The sequence below is a fragment of the Equus quagga genome, chromosome 4 (assembly GCF_021613505.1).
Source record: "Equus quagga isolate Etosha38 chromosome 4, UCLA_HA_Equagga_1.0, whole genome shotgun sequence".
Lineage (NCBI taxonomy): Eukaryota > Metazoa > Chordata > Mammalia > Perissodactyla > Equidae > Equus > Equus quagga.
Genome location: NC_060270.1, coordinates 81,575,158 through 81,599,020, shown reverse-complemented (window position 1 = coordinate 81,599,020; position 23,863 = coordinate 81,575,158). Strand labels below are relative to the sequence as shown.

Below are 23,863 nucleotides of genomic sequence, written 5' to 3'. Positions count from 1 at the left end.
CACACACAAGACAAACACTGCTAAACTGTCAGAGGCTGTGCGTGATTACTGAGTGTGAATATTCACAGTTTTATGGTAAAAACAATGAATACAGTAAATGAATTATTTGGTTACTTCCTATGCATTTGTTTGTGATTATATTTTCCTGAAAGCGTATTCCAATGTATAGTGAACTGAGTTTGTCTGCCTCTTTGAGGCTGAGTTTAAAATGCCTGACTCATCGCTAAGGAGCATAGCACTCTTCCCTGGTAAGAAAAAACTGTTCGATTGTGTGGTATGTTACTCTAGATCACAAAGATGGCTCTAGTATAGTATGCTGATGAAGAGTTCTTCAACCTATTGCCAAAACAGTTAACTAATTTTTTTCCTTTTAAATAAGAATTTAAGTCCTTTCCTCCCCTTGCCTTTCTAATTCCATAAAATTGTAAATGATGACTAGGCAGTGCTATCCAAACAGAACCATTACTTGCAAGTCCCCGCTAAATGCAAGGGAAAGCACGATGTAATGGGATAATCAGAAAACAAGATTGGAGCACTGTCAGCATGTTAGATGGAAATCAGATGAGAAAAGGTTATTTGTGAGACTACATCTTAGGAATTGCAAATAATGTCGGAAACTACTTTTAACTGTGGGGTTCTATTTGGCTCTCTCACACAGAGTGCACACGAATAAGGGAAACCACAAAGTGAAAAATATGTGAGGGCAAAATGAAAGGAGATGGGAAAATAGAAGTGGAAATGGGTGTGAGGAAAGTAAGGAATTAAGTAATAAAAGAATCACATTTCATGCTGTGAACGCTGACAAGATGGAATGAAAGGGTCAGAAGCAGGGCCTACATTAGAATAAGGGAGGTAATAACTTGTAAGGGAGAAAAGTCTTAAACTTATAGGAGAGTAGAGGTAAGAGAAAAATCTATAAAAATGAAAAGACATGACCCTAACAGAACAGACACCAGGAAACTGAGCTGATGACAGCTGCGGGTGTAGCCGACCCAATGGCACCATGGAAATGAAGCTTTCATTGAATTTATGGTTTTGTTCTATAAACTCTTTAATATGTATTAGACAATTTAAAGAAAGGTTTTTTGCCTTTCATATGAGATACAAGAAAGTCTGTCAGAGCACTTTGCACTAACAGGACGTGGACAAAAAATTAATTAAAAAAGTAATTTTTCCCACACCTCATGCATGAATCTGAGAGTGGATGGATGGGATCTCGTCTCTGAGATGGACAGATTTTTCTAAAACTGTCGATACTAAGCAGAGCTTACATATCCACCCTCCCTCCCATATAAAGCTCAGATGGAAAATGAAAAACTGCTTAGTTGTATGTACTGCTGAGACACATTTGAACCACTGGTCATATATTGGTTTACTATTTTTACTCTTCATGGCTCCAGAGAGCCACACCTGTAGCAGAGTAGCTAACCTCAATGACAAGCTATTGGAAGACAGGGAGCAGGTCCATGTAGGAAGACATTAACCCACCTTCTTGACTAACGATGTAAAAAGCAGCACCTTTTAAAGAAGATTCTCCAGACACATGGATTTACTTGATTTTTTTCCCCATATGTGTCTGCCTTTTTTTGGTGGGGGGGAGAAGATCAGCCCTGAGCTAACTACTGCCAATCCTCCTCTTTTTGCTGAGGAAGACTGGCTCTGAGCTAACATCTGTGCCCATCTTCTTCTACTTTATATGTGGGATGCCTGCCACAGCATGGTGTGCCAAGCGGTGCCATGTCCATACCCGGGATCCAAACCGGCCAATCCCGGGGCGCCAAAGCAGAACAAATGCACTTAACCACCGTGCCACTGGGCTGGCCCCTGTGTCTTCCATTTTAATATTGCTTATATCATCACTTATAGCTGACAAATCCCTACTCTTCCTCAAAAGTCGAAGTAAACCCCACCACTTCCACAAGATTTTTCCCATGACTCTAGTCGGCATGTCTTTGGTACTCAGTGACAGTCTCAGTTTTAAGCAGACTTGTAGCTTGATTATAATGTCAGGGTGAACATGTACGGAGCTGAGACAGTGGTAGTGGTTAGCACTACACTGTGGGTTGCTGGTGGAGCAAACACATTCGATAAAATCATCAACTTGACTCCTCCACATGTCTCCTGTTCTCTCATACTACTTTAGGTATTTTTCTCACCTTGTCTTAATGACCGTATGTCTACAGTCACACATCACATTACAACATTTCACTCAATGACAGACTACATATATGACAATGGTCCCATAAGATTAGCAACATATAGCCTAGGTATGTGGTAGACTATACCATTGAGGTTTATGTAAGCACAATCTATGACGGTCACACAACAAAATCATCTAACGACATATTTCTTAGAACACACCCTGTCATTAAGCGACACAAGATTGTACTTTGTACCTTAAATAATACTGAGGCAATATGCTCACAGAAACACAATTTACACTCTCCACACCTAAATGTGCTTCTGGTCCTAACCAAAGCCAGACCTGGACTATCAGTATTTGTTCATGTGACTACTTGAAAAAAACTTGAGTCTTAGGCAGGCAGGGACTAAGTTTCCATGATGTCTTTATTTCACAAGACCTGATGGGGGATGTGGGGGTGCTCAATAAGTATTTGTTGAATTGAAACTAATTTTTGAGGGAGCTCAGGTCGCTAAATGGCCTGTACTTAATTCTCTAGCAAAAACAGCTCTACTAGGTGGAACATGTAAGGGATATTTTACAAAGCCCAAAGGACAATAAGAAGAAACAAAAATGAAAACCTTTTCTTTCCATTATGAGGCTTTGGTGAAGAATAACAATCACTATGTCATCAAAATGTGAGGCCTGATGATTTTGTTATGAGAAAGAAAGACTGTCCTTTAAGAATGTGAGAATTGTCTCTTTAGAGTCCTTGTCCATCAGGCAAGGAATCTTACCTAGAAGATCAAAGACACCCACGAGAGACGAAAAGGCAGTAGCATTCAAGAATAAAAATTAACTACCCAGATGTCCAATTTCTTCTCCTGTCAGTCCTTTACATTCTGGCTATTTCATATTTACTTGGTGCTTATTATAGTTTTATAAATGGAAATGTGTTAAAGCATGGACTTTATCAGGGAATCATATGGAAATGTTCTGAAGAAAAGAAATGAGCCGTGGGAAAGTTAAATGAAAATCATTTCTAAATGGCACAAATTAGGAAGAAAATAACAGGGTTTAATAGGGCCATAGATGCTAAAAAAATGCCACTGAAAAATCTAAATCCTCTGAGAGAGGTAACATTTCATTTTCCTAGTAATGAGTCCTATTTGTTACTTCTTCATTGGGGAATTGTGTTTTTATAATTTTGCTAGTTCCAGAGTCATATCATAAACTCATTCATTGAGTCAGTCTTTTAATATTTATTAAATAAGCCTGTGCTCGTTGTAATTGATCAATTTAATTAAATACTGTTTTCTGATATCACTCTCTAACTACAGACTGACTTCCTTGGTATAAACTTGGAAGCTGGGTCTCATTAGGGCTCAGTGGATGTCATTATTGCATATCACTCTTAGGGTTCAAAAGCTCAAATAAAGCAAACAATCCAACAAGAACCACAGTAAAACAAAAACAAAGACAGGAAAATTCATGGCTTCCAATTTTCTGTAGTAATAACTCTTTCCTCCGTGAAGCTGCCAGTCAAGACTCAGGTAAAATCTTCAGGCTTGAGACCTCCAAGCTGGGTACTGTGGCCACTTAGTAGAACTTGGAAATCAGTTCAAAGGTCAGTCCAGGACCAGCGGTCCCTGCAAGTCACAGCCAGGGTCTGTCCCATTGGAATGTGAGAGGAATTGGTCTCCAGAAGTGGTGAGATCAATAAAGCATTATGGGTTCGCTTCTCCTCAAGTTTTGTGAGTCCCAAGCCAGCCCTGATGGCCTAGTAGTTAAAGCTCAGCATGCTCTGCTCTGGCAGCCTGGGTTCAGTTCCCAGGTACGGAACCACACCACTTGTCTGTCAGTAGCCATGCTGTGGTGGCAGCTCACATAGAAGAACTAGAAGGACTTACAACTAGAATATACAACTATGTGCTGGGATTTTGGGGAGTAAAAAAAAAAGTGAAGAAGATTGGCAACAAATGTTACCTCAGGGTGACTCTTTCCTAGCAAAAAAAAAAAAAAAAATGTTGTGAGCCCTTAACATAAGATGTACAAATTTGCCTCTGATCATGTCTAGGATCCTCATCTCTTAATTCAAAGAACTTTCCTCTCAGCCCCTCTCTACTTGTTTATGCTTCCTCTCTTTCCTCCTCCAGGGCTCATGCTTTTCCTTCAGAAATGTCCTCTGGGCTATGCCCTCCCTCAACTTAGCAAATTCTGCTGCATTTTCTTATTCAATCAGCAACTAAGTTATGCTCTCCTCCGTTATGACTTGTCTGACTGACTGGGGAGTATCACATTTACACAAATCACCTTTTGCTTCCATTTTTGTTAATCATGTATTTATATCTGTTTGTACACAATGAATATATGCACATTGTCCTCACACAATGGCACCCACATGCTTTACAATGTGTCCGTCAATAGTCCCTGGTCATGAGTGATACCACAACAATGTTGTGTAAAACTTTATAGCTTATATAAGATATTCTATATTTTAGGTCTCAATCATTACAATCATTTGAATTAGACGAGGTTGGTATGATCCCTATTTACAGGTAAAAATAACTACAATTTGAAGAAGCAATGTTAGTCATTTATGGCTTATAAATGGCTATGCTGGTACTCAAATGAGATTATTTGAGAATCCCACTCTGATGATGCCAATAGTGCACAGGCTCTGCCTGTTTAGCTTGTCCCGGCACATCACCATGCTCTGAGAATATCTTTCCACGGATGAAGAGAATGCTAATATTTGTAAATTCCTGAAAAAGAAAAACCAAGATCAGGATTTTCAAAGATGTCTATATGTAGATGATGCTTATTACTTTATACAGAAAAAAAATATTGCCTAAACAACTCATCCTTACTCTTCGGGTATAGGGTCTCCTTTCACAATTTCAAAAATCAAAAAAGCGTCTCAGAAAACTAACATCCAAGTGCGAAGTAAGAGCCGGCCTATGTCTTTTAGATGGTTGCACTTCTTTGTGTGAAGACTGTGGCTTAAACAATATCCACAAATGTTTTTAAATTGGTATCTGTGGAAAAATCATTATGTTTCTCGTTTTGTGCTATAAGTTGCTCAACTGGGCAGCATTTAGAGTCAGGTTTTTCTGGCGATCTGGAGTCCAGTGATCCATACTCAGGTGTACAGGTAATTGTCAGTTTTAGCCCACATGCTCAAATCTGAGGCCTGGCTGCCCTCCTCTTCCAGGATGTTTTGACACACTATCTTCTTTAGCTATACAGCAACTGAAAAGACTTCCTCAGAATGCCCTGAGCTTAACATCATGCCTGGTGTGTGAGATTAACCATTGGCTTTAAATATGCATTATACGTTTTCTTTTCAATTTTGACATTAAAAAATCTAAACATGAACCTAATAATGCAAAGTGAGCTTTATCTGCAAAATTTATTGACAAGTAAATTGTTGAACTTTAAAGCCAAAGGGAAGTTTATTAGAATAATACGTTGGTAGCTAAGTTCCCGATCTCCTAAGAACAGTGGTTTCCGAGCTGGATGTGTAGACCCTGAGACCGGCAGCATTATTACAAGGGGCCCATGAACACATTCCCAAATCAAAGGGCGTCTGTAGTCTCAATGAATCATACAATCTCAAACATGTTGGTACCACCACTTGTCAAATGAAGGTAGGCGATGTGATTAATGAAGTTTTAATTTCATTTGAAAGCACTGATGAATCTGAAATTGCTAGAGAGTTTCTCAATCCATGCTGACTAAGAGCACAAGGTTCACATATCAAAAACTCAGGGAACCCCTGCCTTTACATGTAAAGAAGAGAAGAAATAGCAAAAAAAAGAAAAGAAGAAGAAGAGAAGAAAGACTAACAAAGAGGCTATACCCTAAAATCACATGACTGTTTATATTTCGATAAAAGATATGTTGCACAAATAAGTCCTTTTCTAAAAGTAAATATTGAAGAATATTTTTTACTGAGAAGTTCTAAACCCCAGATTCTTTACCTTTTATTTTCTAATGGTCTTCGGCACTTAACCCCTTCCCTCCAGCGTGAATATCACTGATGAGCTTTTAAGCACAGAGTCATCAAAATGAAGACCAACATCCATGCACAGCTAAACCATCTCTATCATCCACACAGTCCTATTTTCCTTCCCATGGTAGGGGTGGGGGATGGGTTGAGGGTGGCTACTGAGCCTGAGTAAGAGTCTCCCCAAGCCATACGTGTACTTCCTCCCCTTCCCCATGTTTTCTGCCTCCTTCAAGGATGTCATCCACAGCCCAAACACTACAGAGGGTATTTAACAGAGGAGAGACACAAAGCTCTCATCTAAAAGGCCATGATTAAAGCTCAGTTGTCTGTGCTGATATAGTTTAGATTATTTATAATGGCAAACCAGTAGAAATGCCTTAGGTTTTTTTAACGCATAATATTATTTCCCCTATAGCAGACTTACTTGTCTTGTTGTGTGGCATTTCAATGACTATGAAATCTAAACCATAGTCTTAAAGTGAACTGCATGGTAAGGGACAATCAGCAACGTAAATTATTGTTGTGCAGATCCTATAAAGTGCATGATATTCTACAGTAAAACACTGACCCACACACATACACATGAGCCCTGATTGGACTCCCTCTGTGCCTGGTGTGCGTTACAGAACTAAGGGAGCATATTGACATAGGCAACTTAGGGCAAGCTGAACTATAAGGCCCACACTCTGTACCACAGCTCTATGTAACAATCATAACAAATATAATGAGAGAGGGAAACTCACTGCAGAGTCTGGACTGCCTTCTCCACTACCCTGGGAGATGCCGCCCACTGTCATGCTGTGTTATGGCAAGAAATCAGATGGGATTTTGTAGACTGCTCACAGCATGCCAGGTACTATTGTCATGGTGGTCCTTTGGATTTTCATAGAACAGATTGCAGTTATCAGTCAAACTGAAATGAAAAAAAGCAATCCCATGCCAACTATGATCGATACTTCCAGAAGACTCTGGAAGACCGGAACTCATAGCCCTTTAGAAAAGAGGTTATGGATGAACCTTGAGAACATTATGTGAAATAAGCCAAGCAACGAAGGACAAATACTGCATGAGTACACTTATATGAGGTATCTTAACTAGACAAACTCATGAAGCAAGAATAGAATGGTTGTTGTCAGGGACTGAGGGAGTGGGAAATGGAGAGATGCTAACCAGTGGGTAGAAAATTTCAGTTGTGCAAGATGAATAAGTTCTAGAGATCTGCTCTACAACACTGTGCCTATGGATAACAAATACTGCATTACACACTTAAAAATCTGTTAAGAGGGTAGATCTCATGTTAAGTGTCTTACCACAATAAAATTTTATACAATTTTAAAAAGCAGGCATGTGTCTTAGAGAAAGTTATATTGCATCAAGAAAACCTGATGAGAACACAAAACACTTTTGTCCTTGCTATCTGTGAGATATTGCCTAGGAGTCTGGTGCAAAGATTAGACAGATAGATAGATACATAAATAGATATGTAGATGGATACAGACAGACAGATGGAGTGAGTCTGGGTTCCAGAATATGACCACCAGAAATCAGGTGAGAAAGGAAAGCTTTCTTTATCTGTTGCAATAGAAAAGAGAGTCTGAAATGAAGATTATTTTGCTGTATGGCAGGTAACAAAAGTTTACAAGTTGTACACATACAGCAATGCTAAAGCAGAGGTGAACAGATAGTTCTCAGAAACCGGTGTCCTAAGGGTAAGCAAATCAGAAGGGAACATGCAACTGTTTGGGGTTTATCAAAAAAGGAAGGAGGAGTTTAGGCCCAAGGCTTGCAATTCATTATGTAAGTGTCAAATGGAAAAGAAGGCTTTGGGGAAAAACCTTTACTTTCCTTATTGTCCTTTGCTGAGAAAGGCTCTTGGGCAGCTCCCACTTATTCTTGCATTTGAGAGCATCTTGTTATCCCTATACTCTAGGATACATGCAACTATCTCTTCACTCAATGAATTCAAGAAGCCTATGGGTGCATGCCTAGGAAATCAATACAGTTTGGATTATAAAAACATGTTTGTATAAAAAAGAAGTATAATCCAAGTTGCACACTCTTTAGACAGAGAAATCCTGTGCTCCTGCTGAATACAAATGCGTAAGGACAAGTAGCCCTAGTTAGGATTAATCTAATATGAACTACTTTGGATAGGAGATGTGTCAAGCAATCAAGTAAACAAACTGAAATCAAAACATAAGTCTTATGAACTGTATACAAGGGCCAGGGTACACACGGGATGAAGCCTGGAAACTGTAGCCAGCTGGGGTAAGTAAATGGGAAAAAGTGATGAGGTAGAATTTTATTTGTATACAATGGAAGCCATGAAAACGTCAGATTCATATCAAGAGAGATATTCCAAACAAAGTTTGGGGAACATAAGTCATCTTGAATGCGAGGGAGATGAAAGTGTGACCGTGCTGAGACAGGCGGAAATGGCGTCTCAGTATGAGGTTATAGTCATGGAATAACGATCATCATAACTGCTATTTTCACAAAGCTCCCAAATAACAAGGAAGAAGAGACACCAACATTTGGTAGTGAAAATGAAAAAGATAACCCAAACATCTGTGCTACTTTTTGGAATCATTTAGGATTAGTACAGACGGTCCCTGACTTACGATGGTTCAATTTAACGATTTTTCAACTTTACAACGGTGCGAAAGCGATATGCATTCCGTAGAAATCATACTTCGAATTTTGAATTTTGGTACTTTCCCTGGATAGCGATATGCAGTCAGATACTCTCTCCTGATGCTGGGCAGCGGCAGCGACCAGCAGCTCCCACTCAGCCACGTGATCACAGAGTAAAAGATGGATACACTTACAACCATTCTGTCCCCATCCAACCATTCTGTTTTTCACTTTCAGTATAGTATTCAATAAACTACATGAGACATTCAAGACTTCATTATAAAATAGGCTTTGTGTGAGATGATTTTGCCCAACTGTAGGCTAACGTCAGTGTTCTGAGCACATTTAATGTAGGCGAGGCTAAGCGATAAAGTTCGGTGGATTAGGTGTATAAAATGCATTTTTGCCTTAAGATATTTTCAGCTTACGATGGGCTTATCAAGATGTAAGCCCACTGTAAGTCAAGGAAGATCTGCATATTCTAGAACCTAGCAGCACATTAAAGCTTCCCCTTTTTCACCAAGAGGATTGTGAAGAAAAAGACAAGGCATCAGCTTCCCAAGAGCCCTGAATCCTGAGGAGTTCTGCTAATGAACAGAGCAGCAGAAATTCTAGGGTATTTGCCAAGAAAACTTCTTCCTAACATACTTACCAACTTATTTCATCTTCCGTTGGCTTAGCTGGGATAAATCTGATGCCATGTATGACTTGAAAAGCAATCTAGTCTTTAGAAGGTTTGTTCAGAACTTACCAATATTCACAGTAGACAAGCACAAAACTGGCTTTCAGGACCACATTTAAAAGGAAAGCCTCGTAATTGGTAAGAAATGCCTTTTCACATGTTTCTTTTCATGCAATGAGAACTCTGGGCCCACCATGCTACATCTCTTAATCATTACCACAAACAAACATTTTCCACTCTGAAATGCATCAGAGTTCTCACGTCACTTATTCCAGTCAATCAGGAAGTTACAGAGAACAGGACAACAGAAGGAGCCATTAAACATGGCCATTATTCTGTCTAGCAAGACCAATTTAAAAAGAAGAAAAACATGAAAATTGCAGTCTGCAATATCCCTTCCTAATTTGGCTAATTTCTAATGCTCTTATGATAGCAGGCAGGACGGGAGGAGGAGATCACTGTATCTTTTCATGCAAGAAAAAACAGACATAATTATTAATTCCTTATAGTTTGGGACAAAAGAGAAAAATAAAAATAATTATTATAAAATATCCCTAAGGAGACTTTTTGCCCAAAGCTGTTATGTGTTACACACACACTGTGATCCTTTTCCTCTTCTGTAGATGAACGTGTAAGGAAGCAGTTCTCAGGCTGCACTGTGCTGTAATAGTCTTCCTTGTTAAAATACAAGGCCAGCCACAGCACAAAATGGCTTTTTAAAATACGAACTCTTAGTGTGAGTCCTCCCACAAACCTGATGTGTCACGGACAAAGTTAAAGTGAAACATAGAGCCACAAGTGATGTTTTATAACCAAGGATGGCACAGCCTGACCTTTGGAGGAATGAGAGGCAAGATTGATTAGATAATGGAATCCCTGCCATTCACTTACATGGTGATAAATTGGGATCTTGGCTCCGATTCCCACCCTAATTTCATCAGTCAAAGACTCTTATTAGGGACTAATTGAAAGCTGCTGCTTTATGGAATAAAGAGTATTTTGTTGGAAACATTCTTCCTCTGAGGCAGATGCTGAAGAAGAGATAAAGTCTGATATAGACCTTTTTGGCTCTTTGCAAAAATAAAAATAGAAGATGATTGCTGAGAGAAAATGATAGTTTAAGGCAGACCTTAAACCTGTACCTGACTTCACTTTTAGAAAACTTTATTTTGACCAAAGGAAAGACAGCTGGTGGTAAGGCAGAAGTCACATCTAACAAGAACAAATATTAACTATACACAAGTAATAAACCCATTCCTGGGTACCTGCAAAACTCAACTTATTTGAAAAATTTGACAATGAAGCTCTTAAAATGTGTGACAGAATGATCAATTAACCTGTTTACGTAAAGTAGGCAAGTTTCTACAAACTTGGCCTTGATAAAAAGTTAAAACATAGATACATGTGTGTGTGCAACCAACGACAGCCTTTCTGAGATATTTATCAAGAACTAGGAATTCCAGAAATCACTTTTTCTGCAAACAACCATCCCCCAACCCTACCAAAAAAAAAAAAAAAAAAAAGAAGAAGAAGAAGAAGAAAAGAAAGAAAAAGAAAAGAATGTGATGTGTCATGTCCCTGGTTTTATACTCCATGCTCAATAGATGTCTACTGGCATAAATAATGAATGAATGAGTGCAGAAATATTCTCCAAGCATGCTTCCTGAAAAGCATATCTAGACCAAACCATGATGCTGCTGTCACCTGAAGCTTAAAGTTTTGTCTTCTTTGTAATTAACTTTACAGGAATTTTAGTATTATGCATCAATAATTCAAATCTAATTGCTTGTAATTGTACTCTGGTCGCAAGATTTGAAAGTAGGTATCCAAGTGAATTGACAGAATCTTTCTGACATTTCTTAGATTTATATGAATTCAAAATTCTCATTTCTGATTTCTCTGAATATAGATGCTAGTTATTGCACAGTATTACCCCAGTTCCCCATCCCAATTATGGATGTCTTGAATTAAGAAAAATACAAGCTTCTAAAAGGATTGACTTTTTCTTCCCTTGAAGACAGGTAATATTCAAGGTGATAACATTCACCATGGCTAACTGAAGGCAGACCCTGCTGGCATGAGAGAGTCAGGCTCACAGTGACAACTGGATCTCTCAGAAGAGGGGGACAATATCTTGCACATCTCATGTTGAACATAGCATGAGGCATATGCTGGGCGGATGATAGGCTCATAATAAATGCATGTTGAACTTAACTGAACTCTAGAAGTATAGGACTTATGGTTCTAGATTTGAGCTGGCATCTCACTTGGGGGTCTATTAAAATATTCTTCCTTAGCAGGAATTGCACTGGTTTGGATTGATAAAATGGCATGCGTAGAGCAATTTAGGAGATGGGCAGCATCAAGTACTTTACTTGTATTGGATTCCTGTCCTCCATTATTGGATTCCTTGGTTGGATCCTATTAAATTGATAATGCGGTCCTCTTTGGCGGTGGCTTCATTTCAGTGACGGGTGAAGCTATCCTTTATACCGAGTGAAAGATTATCTGTGGTCTAGTGAGCAGAGGAGTATGAAGGAAGCTGTGAGAAAGGGGTTTTGTTTCAGGTTCTGCCATTGATTTCCTGGCAGCTCACCTAAGGGACTCTCAGGGTCTAGCTTTTGTCTTCATAACCTGACATTAATACTTACTTTCAAGAGACGTACAGCAATGGAATCGGAGCTTTAGAAACTTTGAGAGGGTTCACTATAATAAGTAATATTTGTTTTGAGTATGATTAGCACTGAGGCATGCAAGTGAAGAAATTTTGGAGCTGAGAGTAAACTCTGTCATCATCTATTCCAACTGCATTGTTTTTGTCATCAAAAATACATCTGCACTACCATGTAAATTAACCTAATAAACTTTGAAGAGTTGCTAACACTGCACCCTTTAAAACTTGGGAGAGGTGACAGATCGAAAGACATAGACAAAAGCCTTGAAGTTTTATGCTTTCTCATCCTCCACAACACCTAACACATTGCCGAGAAAAAGAGAGGCACAATCATTTACAGCTAAGCCAGCAAAACAACCTGAGTCATCCCAAAAAGAGCACTATTACGTCTGATAAAGATACAAGGGAGTATTTACAATTCCATAGTCACGTCAATTTCTGACATTTCTCTGGAGCATGAAATGATTCCTCTTAATAAGGAAAAGTCTTTAATTTTATAGCTAAGACATATAAAGTGTCCTATGCTGAAAGATAATTAAAAACCATTAACAATTTAGGGATCACTTACTACATAGAAGGTAGAATATAAGGTATAGATGAAGAAGAGAAAGAAAAGAGAGTATGAGTATCATGAAAATTATTCATCATTAAAGATATGCCATCTGATAACAGTTACAGTCATATCTTTAAACAGTTGGAGCTTTTAACAGTTGCAGCTAAATCTCTTGTACTTGTTTACTCAGCATTAATTCATCAGCTATTTACTATGCTCTATTGTGTAAGGCTCAGAATCTCCTTAGACACTAGATAAATAAAGAGGACATGAATCCTTTAATCTTGTATAAGTGTTGGCAAACTATGGCTCATGGCCAAATTTGGGCTGCCATGTATTTCTTTCCTTTTTAAAAAATGAAATGTAATTTACATATCAGAAAACTCACTCTTTTAAGGTGTACAGCCCAGTGATTTTTAGTATAGTTGCAAAGTTGTGCAACTATAACCACTATCTCTGATTTCATAATATTTTCATCATCCCCCAAAGAAACCCTATCCCATTAACAGTCACTACCCATTCTCTCCTTCCTCTTGCCCCTGGCAATCAAACACTAATCTATTTCTGCCTCTATGGATTTGCCTGTTCTGTACACTTCATATAAATGGAATCATATAAGATATGGCCTTTTGTGTTTGGTTACTTTCAGTTAGCATAATATTTTCAAAGTTCATCCATGTTGTAGCATGAATAAGTACTTCATTAATGTTTATGGCTGAGTGATATTCAACTGTATGGAGATACCAAATTTGTTTATCCATTCTTCGCATTGATGGACATTTGGATGGTTTCCGCCTTTTGGCTCTTATGAACAAGTCTGCTATGAACATTTGTGTGCAAGTTTTTCTATGGTTATATGTTTTCAATTCTCTTGGTTATATACCTAAGGAATGGAATTGCTGGGTCATGTGGAAACTCTATGTTTACCCTTTTGGGAAACTATCCAAGAGTTTTCCAAAGTGGCTCCAATATTTTACATTTCTATCAACAATGCATTAGGATTACAATTACTCTACAATTTTGTCAACACTTATCGTCTGTCTTTTTGATTATAGGTGCCTTAGTGGGTGTGAAGTGATAGCTCATTGTGGTTTTGATTTGTATTTCCCTAATGTCTAATGATGTTAGCATCTGAGCATCTTTTCATGTGCTTATTGGCCATCTTTCTATCTTCTTTGGAAAAACATCTATTCAAGGACTGTGCCCATTGATTAATTGGGTTTTCTTCCTAATTTTAAGCCATAAGATTTCTTTATATATCCTAGATACTAGATCATTATCAGATATATGATTTGCAAGTATTTTCTCCCATTCTGTGGATTGTGTTTGCACTTCTTGATTATGTCCTTTAAATTGCAAACATTTTTAATTTTGAGGAGGCCCAATTTATCTCTTTATTGTTTTTTTTTGTGGGAGGAAGATTGGCCCTGAGCTAATATCTGCTGCCAACCTTCCTCTTTTTGCTTGAGGAAGATTGTTGTTGAGCTAACATCCGTGCCATTCTTCCTCTATTTTATATGTGGGATGTTGCCACAGCATCGCTTGATGAGCAGTGCGTAGGTCTGCGCCCAGGATCCAAACCCATGAGCTTCAGGCTGCCAAAGCAGAGTGTGCGAACCCAACCACTATGCCCCTGGTCTGGCCCTAATTAACCTTCTTTTCTTTCTGGAGTTGTTTAAGCCTTAGGTATCCTTTGCCTAATCCAAGATCACAAAGATTTGCACCGATGTTTTCTTTTAAGAGTTTTATAGTTTTAGCCCTTACATTTCAACCTTTGATCCATTTTGAATAAATTTTTTATATGCTTTAAAAGAGTGGTTCAGATTCATTCTCTGAATGTGGGTATCCACTTATCCAAGTACCATTTGTTGAAAAGACTATTCTCTCGTCATTAAATTGCCCTGATACCCTGTGTTAAGTTTAACAATGGCCTCACAAAGATATCCACATCCTAGTCCCTGGAACCTGTGAATATTACTTTATTTAGCAAAAGGGGCTCTGCAGATGTGGTTAGGATCTTGCGATAGTAAGGTATCCTGGATTGTCCAGGTGAGCCAGATGTAATTAAAAGGACCCTTATAGGAGGATCATAGAAAGGTCAGATACAGAAAGACATGTGAAAATGAAGCAGAGATTAGAGTGATGTAGCCACAAATACTGGCAGCCTCTAAAAGCTGAAAGAAGCAAGGCACAGATTCTCCCCTGAGGCTTCCAGAAGAAACTAGTCCTGCTGACACCTATAAGACTTACTTTGGACTTTTTACCACCAGGACTGCAAGATAATAAATTCATGTTGTTTTAAGTCACTAAATTTGTAATAAGTTATTACAGCAGCAATAGGGCACTAGTACAGCACCCTTGTCAAAAGTCAATTATCATAAATGCATGAGTTTATTTCCAGATTCTCAGGTCTATTCAAATGATATATAGGCCTATCCTTATGTACAACATATTTTTGATTATTGTAGCTTTGTAGTAAGTTTTGAAATTGCAAAGAGTGAGCCCTCAAATTTGTTATTCATTTTCAAGATTGTTTTGACTATTTTGGTTCCCTTGACACACTTGTATGATTTCAATCCATTTATGTTTATTGAGACTATTATATGTCCTAACATATGGACTATCCTGGAGGATGATCCACGTGCAATTGAGAGGAACATGTATTCTGCTGTTATTGGGTGGAGTGTTTTGTACTTACGTATTTAGCTTACCTTTACTGTTACTCTTTATTTTTTCATGTAGATTTGAATTATTGTCTAGTGTCCTTTCATTGAAGCCTGAAGGATTCCATTTAGTATTTTGTGTAGGGCCAGTGAACTAGCAATGAATTCTTTATGTTTACTTGGGAGTTTCTTAATTTCTCCTTCATTTTTGAAGAATGCTTTTACTGGATATAGAATTCTCAGTTGAATCTTTTTTCTCCCGGCACTTTGAATATATCTTCCCACTGCTATCTAGTCACAATAGTATCTAAGGAGAAATGAGCTGTTAATCCTGATATTGATGATCACATATATGATAAGTCACTTCTCTCTTGCTGCTTTCAAGATTCTCTTTTTGTGTATGACTTTGGCATTTTTTATTATGATGTGTCTAGGTGTAGATGTCTTTGAGTTTAGCCTGCATGGAGTTTGTTGAGTTTTGTTGAGAAAAACAGATTAATGTTTTTCATCAAATTTAGGAAGTTATGGCCCTTGTTTCTTCAAAGATTCATTCTGTCTCTTTTCATCTCTCCTCTTCTTCTGGGACCTTCATTATGATATGTTTGTATACTTGATAATGTTCCACAGATTTCTGAGTCTCTATTCATTTTTCTTCATTCTTTGATCTTTTATTCCTCAGACTGGAAAATCTCAACTGACATTTCTTCCAGTTAACTGATTGTTTTTTCTGCCTCCTCCAATTTACTGTTCAGGTCCTCTAGTAATTTTTTTTTTTTATTTCAGTTGTTGTACTTTTTAACCGTAGAATAGCTATTTGGTTCTTCCTTTCTATCTTGTAATTGATATTCTCTATTTGGTTTGATATCATTCTTATACTTTCCTTTAGTTATTTTTAAAGTAGTTTTTCCTTCAGTTTTTTTTTCTACCTTTAAGAGTTTTTTTATATGTTTAAATATTTTAAACATAGTTTAAATAGCTGATTGAAATTTTTGTCTGGTAATCCAACATCTTGGCTTCCTCAGAAACAGTTTCTATTGACTGTGTCCTACCTATCAACCGTATTTTCTTTTTTCTCTGTATGTCTCACAATTTTTTTGTTGAAAACTGGACACTTAAAATAATATAACATAGCAACTCTGGAGACCATATTTTTCCCTCTCTCCAGCATTTGTTGTTGTTTCTATTTGTTATTGTTGCTATTGTTTTGTTTGTTTAATGACTTTTTAAAACTAATTCTGTGAAGTTTGTGTTGTTTTTCATGTCTAGTGATGTCTCTGTCTAACGATCTGACAGAGATTCCCTTTAATGCCTGGCACCAACAACTCTCCCAGTCTTCAATGAGGGGCTCTATGTGTGTGTGGGGGGACACATCCAACGTTCAGCCAGGCAAATTACAACTCTACTTTTACTTTCGTTTCTGCTTGCACAGAGCCTCAAGGTTAGCCTGAGGCAAGAGGGTCTTGTCAGGGTTTTCCTGAGTATGTGTACAGCCTAGGAACATGTCAGAGTTTTTCAAACCCCTATGGACATCTTGTTCCCTAGCTTTTCCTTGTAAGCTTTTTCTTATCCTGTTGTTTGCCTCAACTGGTAGCTAGTCTCAGTTAGCTGCAAGTTAAGCAATTGTCTCTATTTTGGACCAATATCCCCAAGGAAAAAGCTGCTCATCCTGGGTCAATTCTGATCAGGTCAAACAAAGACATCCTTGTGAGAGGGGTCTTCCAGGGAACTACCAGGCAATCAAATAATGACAATTCTTCAAGAATAGGACTTTGAAGGAGCTTTCACCCTGTTTAGCCCTCTCCAGTGGCTGTGAGATTGCTGATGTTTTAACACAATTTTAGGTAGCTTCTGTCAAGCTACTGTGGAGCTAGGGTTGAGAACATGGAAATAAATTAAGCTGAAATGCAATAAAGCTTTCACTCCTGAGATTCAGCCATTTTTCTTGGATAAACACTCTTCTGGTCGCTGCATGTCTTTGATTAATTTAAAGAGTTCTGAGAAACTTGATTTAGACAATTTTTTGCCAGTGTTCCTCTTGCTATTATGCAGGAAAGGATTTTGGGAGAGCTTCTCCACTATTTTTGCTGACATTGTCTATTCCTTTAAATCAAGTTTTACTGAGTCACAGCCACTCTCATTCATGTATGTATTGTCTATGGCTGCTTTTGTGCTACTGTGTTAGAGCTGAGTAGTTATGACAGAGATCTTATTGCCTACAACGTTATATTTGCTTACCCTTTCTCTACACTTCACAGTCCATTTTATGTAACACATTATAAATCTATATTAAACTTTTAATTTTTCAGTTTTAAGATTGTATGACCAAGTTTTAGAGGAAAATTTCAAATGGGATCCTTTTTTTGTGTAAAGTTAAATAAAATAAAATATACTAATCAATAAGATGAAAGATTGGTTATTTAGAAAGAAATATGTCATGAACTAGGAGGAGAATGTCCACCATCTTCAACCTACAAAGAGGGAATGACTTTAAGTTAACAAAATGAAACATTTTGGGTCAATAAGCTTAAACAATCCACCAGGTTGCATGGCCGTGCAGCATGGCACATAGCCCTCTTAGCAAAAAGTTATTATTCTTACTCAGAAAAAAAAGTTTCTATAGGACTTTAAGAATTCATCTTGACAAATCATTATAACAATCTTGAAAGTCAAATACAAAAATATGAAATGAATAATTTCAGCAAAATCACCCTCTACATAAGCTGTTTATAGATGCCCAGACCGTGAAATGGGAGACAACCCTAAGAATATCATGCCATGATTTTACACACTATATGACCAGAAAAAGCCAACTTGAACACTTAGATGAAGTTTAGACACAACAGGAGGTATGACAGCACAAAATTCCTTGAATGTGAAAGTCTGCTACTTCGCCTCCAATCGACAGAAGACTATTGATCATCCAGGTCTGGAGTTGCACATTTTATACGCTCCCCAGAGTATGGAATCCAAACAACCTAGCCATTTTATTTTTCCTTGTTAGTCCTTGCAAAACCTTGCCCATGAAAAAATCTGGATTCTCCTGTGACTGACAAACTCACTTTAGCTGTACTTAGCTCCTGGTCCCTAAGGCATCATAAACATCACTCTAGTCTACTATAGAGGTAGCCTCTGAAACATTACTGATGTTTTTATTCATTATATGACCAACAATATTTCAAACAAAATTGGGGCAGACAGAAAAACATGTGGATTTATTAAAAGTATAAAAGTAAAGAACTTAGGATTTATATGAGATATTGATGTAATCGTGAAAAAAGACTAATGCCTAAGAAAAATAAGAAGAGAGAGACAGAGAGAGAAAACTGTGATATTCTGAATGCTATTTGCTAAGAATTTGGTGATCCTAGAATCAGCAACTCAATAGAAAGCTATGTATGGAATTCTCAATACTAAGTTTGTAGCTATAGAAATCATGTACAATGCTATCTAATATACTCCGAAAGTAGAGAGCAGATTTAATATCAGAAATCTTTTCAAAGCCTGCTATTTCTGCTGATTCTGAAATCTCAGAGCATTGTTTTCTTCATATCATAAATAAGCCAGGCATGGCAAATTTAGGCAGATATAAATCAATTTTCTGGGTTTCTGAAATAGTCATTTTGCTGACGTAAAGGAATTCATTCAACAGCAACATATAAGAGACTGACTCTCCTATGGGAGTATTTTTCCTTCCATGTGTGAACAATGTTTTAATCAAGATTTACAAAGAGAAAAAAAGCTGATTTGTGAAGAAAAACATCAAAGCTTCTTTTCACTAAATGAAAGCAGTAAAGATCAAAACAGATTGCAACACCAACCTGAGCCTTTGTAGAAGTCCATGTTGGCAGTGCATGACAAGCAGAAGGGAAAGAAAATTATATATGCATTAGTTGAGCTGCTATTATAATGCAAAATTGAAAAAAAAAGTAGAAATCCTTTCCCTTGGTTACTCAAAATTAATGGCTTACGTTTTAGCTAGAATTTGAATGTTTCCCTCCCAATTCTCAAGCAAAATACCCTCTCTAAGTGAATAACAAACATGTGATTGTGTGGGAATAAAGAACTCATGGATATGAGAAAGTTGAGCAGATTTTCTCTAGCTGTCCTCTGGCTATGAGAGCTGATTGCTAAAACAAGGCTTAAGGAAATACAATAAATCTCTGAAGCTTAACTCAAACTCCCTAAGAGGTATCACCGTTACAGCTTTAATCATGGCCAAAAAAAAAAAGACATAAGAATAATCATTTTTGAAGGATACAGCACACCGAGACTAGACTAACTCTTCGAATGTGAATTCCATGACATTTGTTTCTACTGGGTACTCCTCCCTCCATATATCTTCACTCCTTAATCTTACCACTATTTTAATTTTGAACTCACTTGAGTGGTTATTTAATTATTGTCATCTCTACAACTAGATTATATGCTCCCTGAGGGCAGGGCCATTTCATTTTGTTGCTCATCATTGTATTCTTAATACTTATCCAGTGCCTGACATAAAGTAGATATTTCAAAAAATACTCGTAGAAAGATGAATGGATGAATATAGTCTCAAGGCAGTATCAATTACAAATATTTAGATAGATCTGAGAATTATAACCCAAATCCAAAATGTATTTGAATTTGAATTCAAATTCTACCCTTTTATGTAATATATCAGAAATCTTAATTTACAGAAAAATAGTTTCAAAGAAACTGAGTTGGTTAGGTTAATTAAACATCCATATACCTTGCATCTTGGGAATTCTAATCTCATTTGAATACACCCATTATCACCACAATCTATAAATAATGGTTATTTACAACCAGAAGTCACTGAGCTCAGAGGGTTCCACAAACTTCACAAGTGGCCAGACTTATTATCACTACTTCAAAAATAGTATTAAAATTTATACATTTGCCAGATATAAATTATATAGGCTAGTAAAAAGAATAGCCTTGGCTTCAGATAGAAATATAAAAATATTAAAGTACTTAATGATAAAAACTCAGGAAAATTCTTGACATTAGAGAAATGTCTGTTTCATGATAATTGCTCGATATAATTAACTCCCAGTTAAGTGATCAATGAACAATGAACAATGCTCCCATGATTATTTTATTGCACATTAGTATCAGATCTATGGGTATGATTTATGTGCTGCGTTAATATTACTACCAGATCTTGATGATTATTGCCCATGGAATGGAATTTAGACCAATGAACAAAGAAACTTTGGTGTATTGCTTGTTTCATTCCTGTTCTATAGACACCCTACATTTTTGCCTTGTTCTGAAGTTAAAGTTAGTAGTGTTCTGGGAATACAGCTCCACGGCTCAAGGTTTGCTAAAACTATTTAACTATGGCTCATTGCACTTCGACAGAAAATAGATACAAATATGTGTAAATAATGAATGCATTATTAACAATAAAGGCCAAAAATTCTCTCAATGCATAATAATAAGTTATTTCTTCGATAGAAATGGTTAAATTTCTACAGGGTAATAAATAAAAGCAATCAAAAGCACCTCTTTGTTAATTCTCAGGATACATAGTGAAGAAGTTTTCCAAAGCAGTAAAATCATATTAGATATGGGAATTTGACTATACTTTAAGAAACTAAGTTGTTTTTCAGAAATTACATACATTACTTTTCCTTTTTCTGTCTTTTTAAAAATCTTGGTGCCATAATTATTTAATCTCCGGTTAAAATATATCATTTTGGGATAGGATTAATCCTCTAGTCTTCTTGAGCAAACTTCTTTAAGATATTTCAACCACTTATACTTCTATATGCAGCCTTAAGTTTTCTCTTTGGCTTTACTCAAACTGCTATTTCTACTATCAAAGGCTATTTCTACTTTCAAATACTATTATTATGTAAACTTTAATGTACCTAAATAGAAACTGTTTAACTTTCCCATTGGACCAATTCCATTTTCACATGTCTAAATACTATTCTTTCTTTAAAGCTCAGTTCAGGTCTTACTTCCTCATACCCTAAATTTCCACAAATCTGTGCCTCCACACTCCCTTGAATCCCTGAGGCTCAACAGACAGCTTTTTTATTTTTATTTTTTTGAGGAAGATTAGTCCTGATCTAACATCTGTGCCCATCTTCCTCTATTTCATATGTGGGACACCTGCCACAGCATGGCTTGATAAGCAGTGGGTAGGTTCATGCCTGGGATCTGAACTGGCGAACCCTAGGCCGCTGAAGCGGAGCATGCGAACTTAACCACTGCGCCACTGGGCTGGCCCCAACAGACAGCTTTTTATACCTATGCTCTAGCTCCCTAGATGCAGTCTGAGTCTGTTTTGAGACTGATATCCATAGCACATACATCAGACAAGTTCAGACCAATTCACTTGACTACTCAAAACCCTGCAGGGGCTCCTATCACCCTTAGAACCAAACCCATGGTTCTCTTACTCATGGCCCACTGAGCCCTAAGTAACCCCACCCTGCCTATTTCTCTAAAATTATCTCCAACTCTCCCTGTAGCTCATTTCACTCCAGCCACACCACCCTCGCTGTTCCCCAGAGAAGAAAGTGAGTGCCTGCTTCCAGGTCTGTCCCTCTGGCTATAAGATTCTTTCTTCAGGCACTACAGCTTCCCTTTTCACCTCATTCTTGACTAGGCTCTGATGTCACCATCTCAAAGAAATCTTTTTCCTGATCATTCTCTCCTCCTATCCTTGTTTATTTTCTTCACACTATCCATCATTATCTGTAACTATTTACTTATATGTTTACTTCTTTGCAATCTATTTCCTTCACTAGCATTTGAGCTTCATCAAAGCAGAGCTTTTGACTGTCTTGCTCTTAGCTGTATCCTAGCATTTGGCACATAGGAAGTACTAAATAACGACTAATTCCATTTATAATCACCACTTTATACATTAGGCACCTGGTATAATGTCTTAAGCATGGACTGAGAGGGTTGATAACTACAGAATAAGAAAAGTTGCTAAAAAGATAATTCAAAGCTATACTATATTATATGCAGTCAATGAGGTCATTACCCTTAAAGATATAGGGATAGATGTTAGAATTCCATTTTCATGCAATCTGATTTATTCATTACCTGAAATTAAATATTAAGGACAATTAATATAAATAGTAATTTAGGCAGCTTTCTAGGAGATATGAACATCTTTCTTTTTTTTCCATGTGTGTTCCTGCACAGACCTCCTCTACTTTTCCACGAATAATGAGTTTTCAGCCAGATGTATTAACAAGAATGAAGAGAAATGGTACAGACTTATATAAATAATGAATGCTTACCAAGGGAAATGTGAATTTGAAATATTAACCATAAGTAAAAATGAAAGATTTGTTATCAAGTTTTACATATTAAATATTTTCCATAGTATTATCTGTATTCACAACTTTTTACAGAGCTACACACCATAAAGTTAAATAAAATGCTAAAGAATATTTGAAATATAGCTTAGAAAAAATTGGAAAAATAGAGATTTTTATGAATGGATAGTTAAAGAGGCTTTCAATAGACCAAAGCAAATTTCAATTCTAGGAGGATATATAAATGGAATATCTATTTTTTGAAATATTATAATTAAACCAAGGCATACCATATGCAGTCACTCTCTCTATTTTAATGTGGGATCACATGAAAGAATATGCTATTATATGGCTTTTATATGAAAGTTATCTGATATGATCATAAGCAATATGCTTTTCAGCTTATTTTAGATGTTCACTGAGAAATGCTAATGACATATTTATTACTTATAGATCTATGTGTATGTTTCTATATATCTTAAAATTGGGGGAGAAAAGAAAATTCATATTGATAGCATATATTTTTAACATGAAATGCATAAAACTTCCCCATAAGTTATGCATTTACTTTCTATCTAGTGCTTAATGGTAAGAATGAATTAAGTATTATTTACATTTTACACATTAAAGAAAGATAGAAAAGTTGAGTGAAACAAACACAACTCCTCTTTCCTTAGAGTACCTCTATTTTGCTCTGTCCTCGAAGACCAAATGAGAAAAAAAAATGCATTTCCCAGGAATCTCATCAACGATATTTTTCAAAAAGTACATCTTCTAGTTGGTCATAAAATGCTATTCTGTGCTCACAATGACATGAAAGGAATTGCGATATGCTATTTAATAGCCACCAATGACTTCTCAAAATAGATATACTGCTGTTAGAATCCTGGTTCTCATTAATCCTCTGAAATCCTCTGCAAATAGGTAACAGGCAGAAAAAGAAATGACTATTTCTATTGGATGGTGCAGAAACTAAAAATGGAGGAATAAAACTGGATCAAAGTCAAAAGAGGAAATAGTAGGATTAGGAAAATAATCAGTGTTTCAAACTGTGGAAAATCAAAGTTGGAACAAAACAAGCTTCTTTCCTAATACTATTAACTGTGTGTGTGTGCGCGCACGCAGGCGTGTGTGCACGCCCACTCACCCAGGTGCCTGTGTGATCATGTGTGCATGGGTAGAGTCATTCAATATATACTTTTCTTTTAGGACATTGGAATAAATAAGAGTGATATTG

The 23,863-nt window shown here is 36.9% G+C and overlaps 1 protein-coding gene across 1 annotated transcript in view; it reads right to left on the bottom strand.

The window, feature by feature from the left end:
* Positions 1–23,863, bottom strand: part of THSD7B (thrombospondin type 1 domain containing 7B) — a 675,055-nt gene that overhangs the window by 87,626 nt on the left and 563,566 nt on the right. The window contains exon 15 of the mRNA XM_046659574.1: positions 19,159–19,164. Coding sequence (XP_046515530.1) covers positions 19,159–19,164 — 6 coding nt within the window. The remainder of the gene's footprint in view (positions 1–19,158; positions 19,165–23,863) is intronic.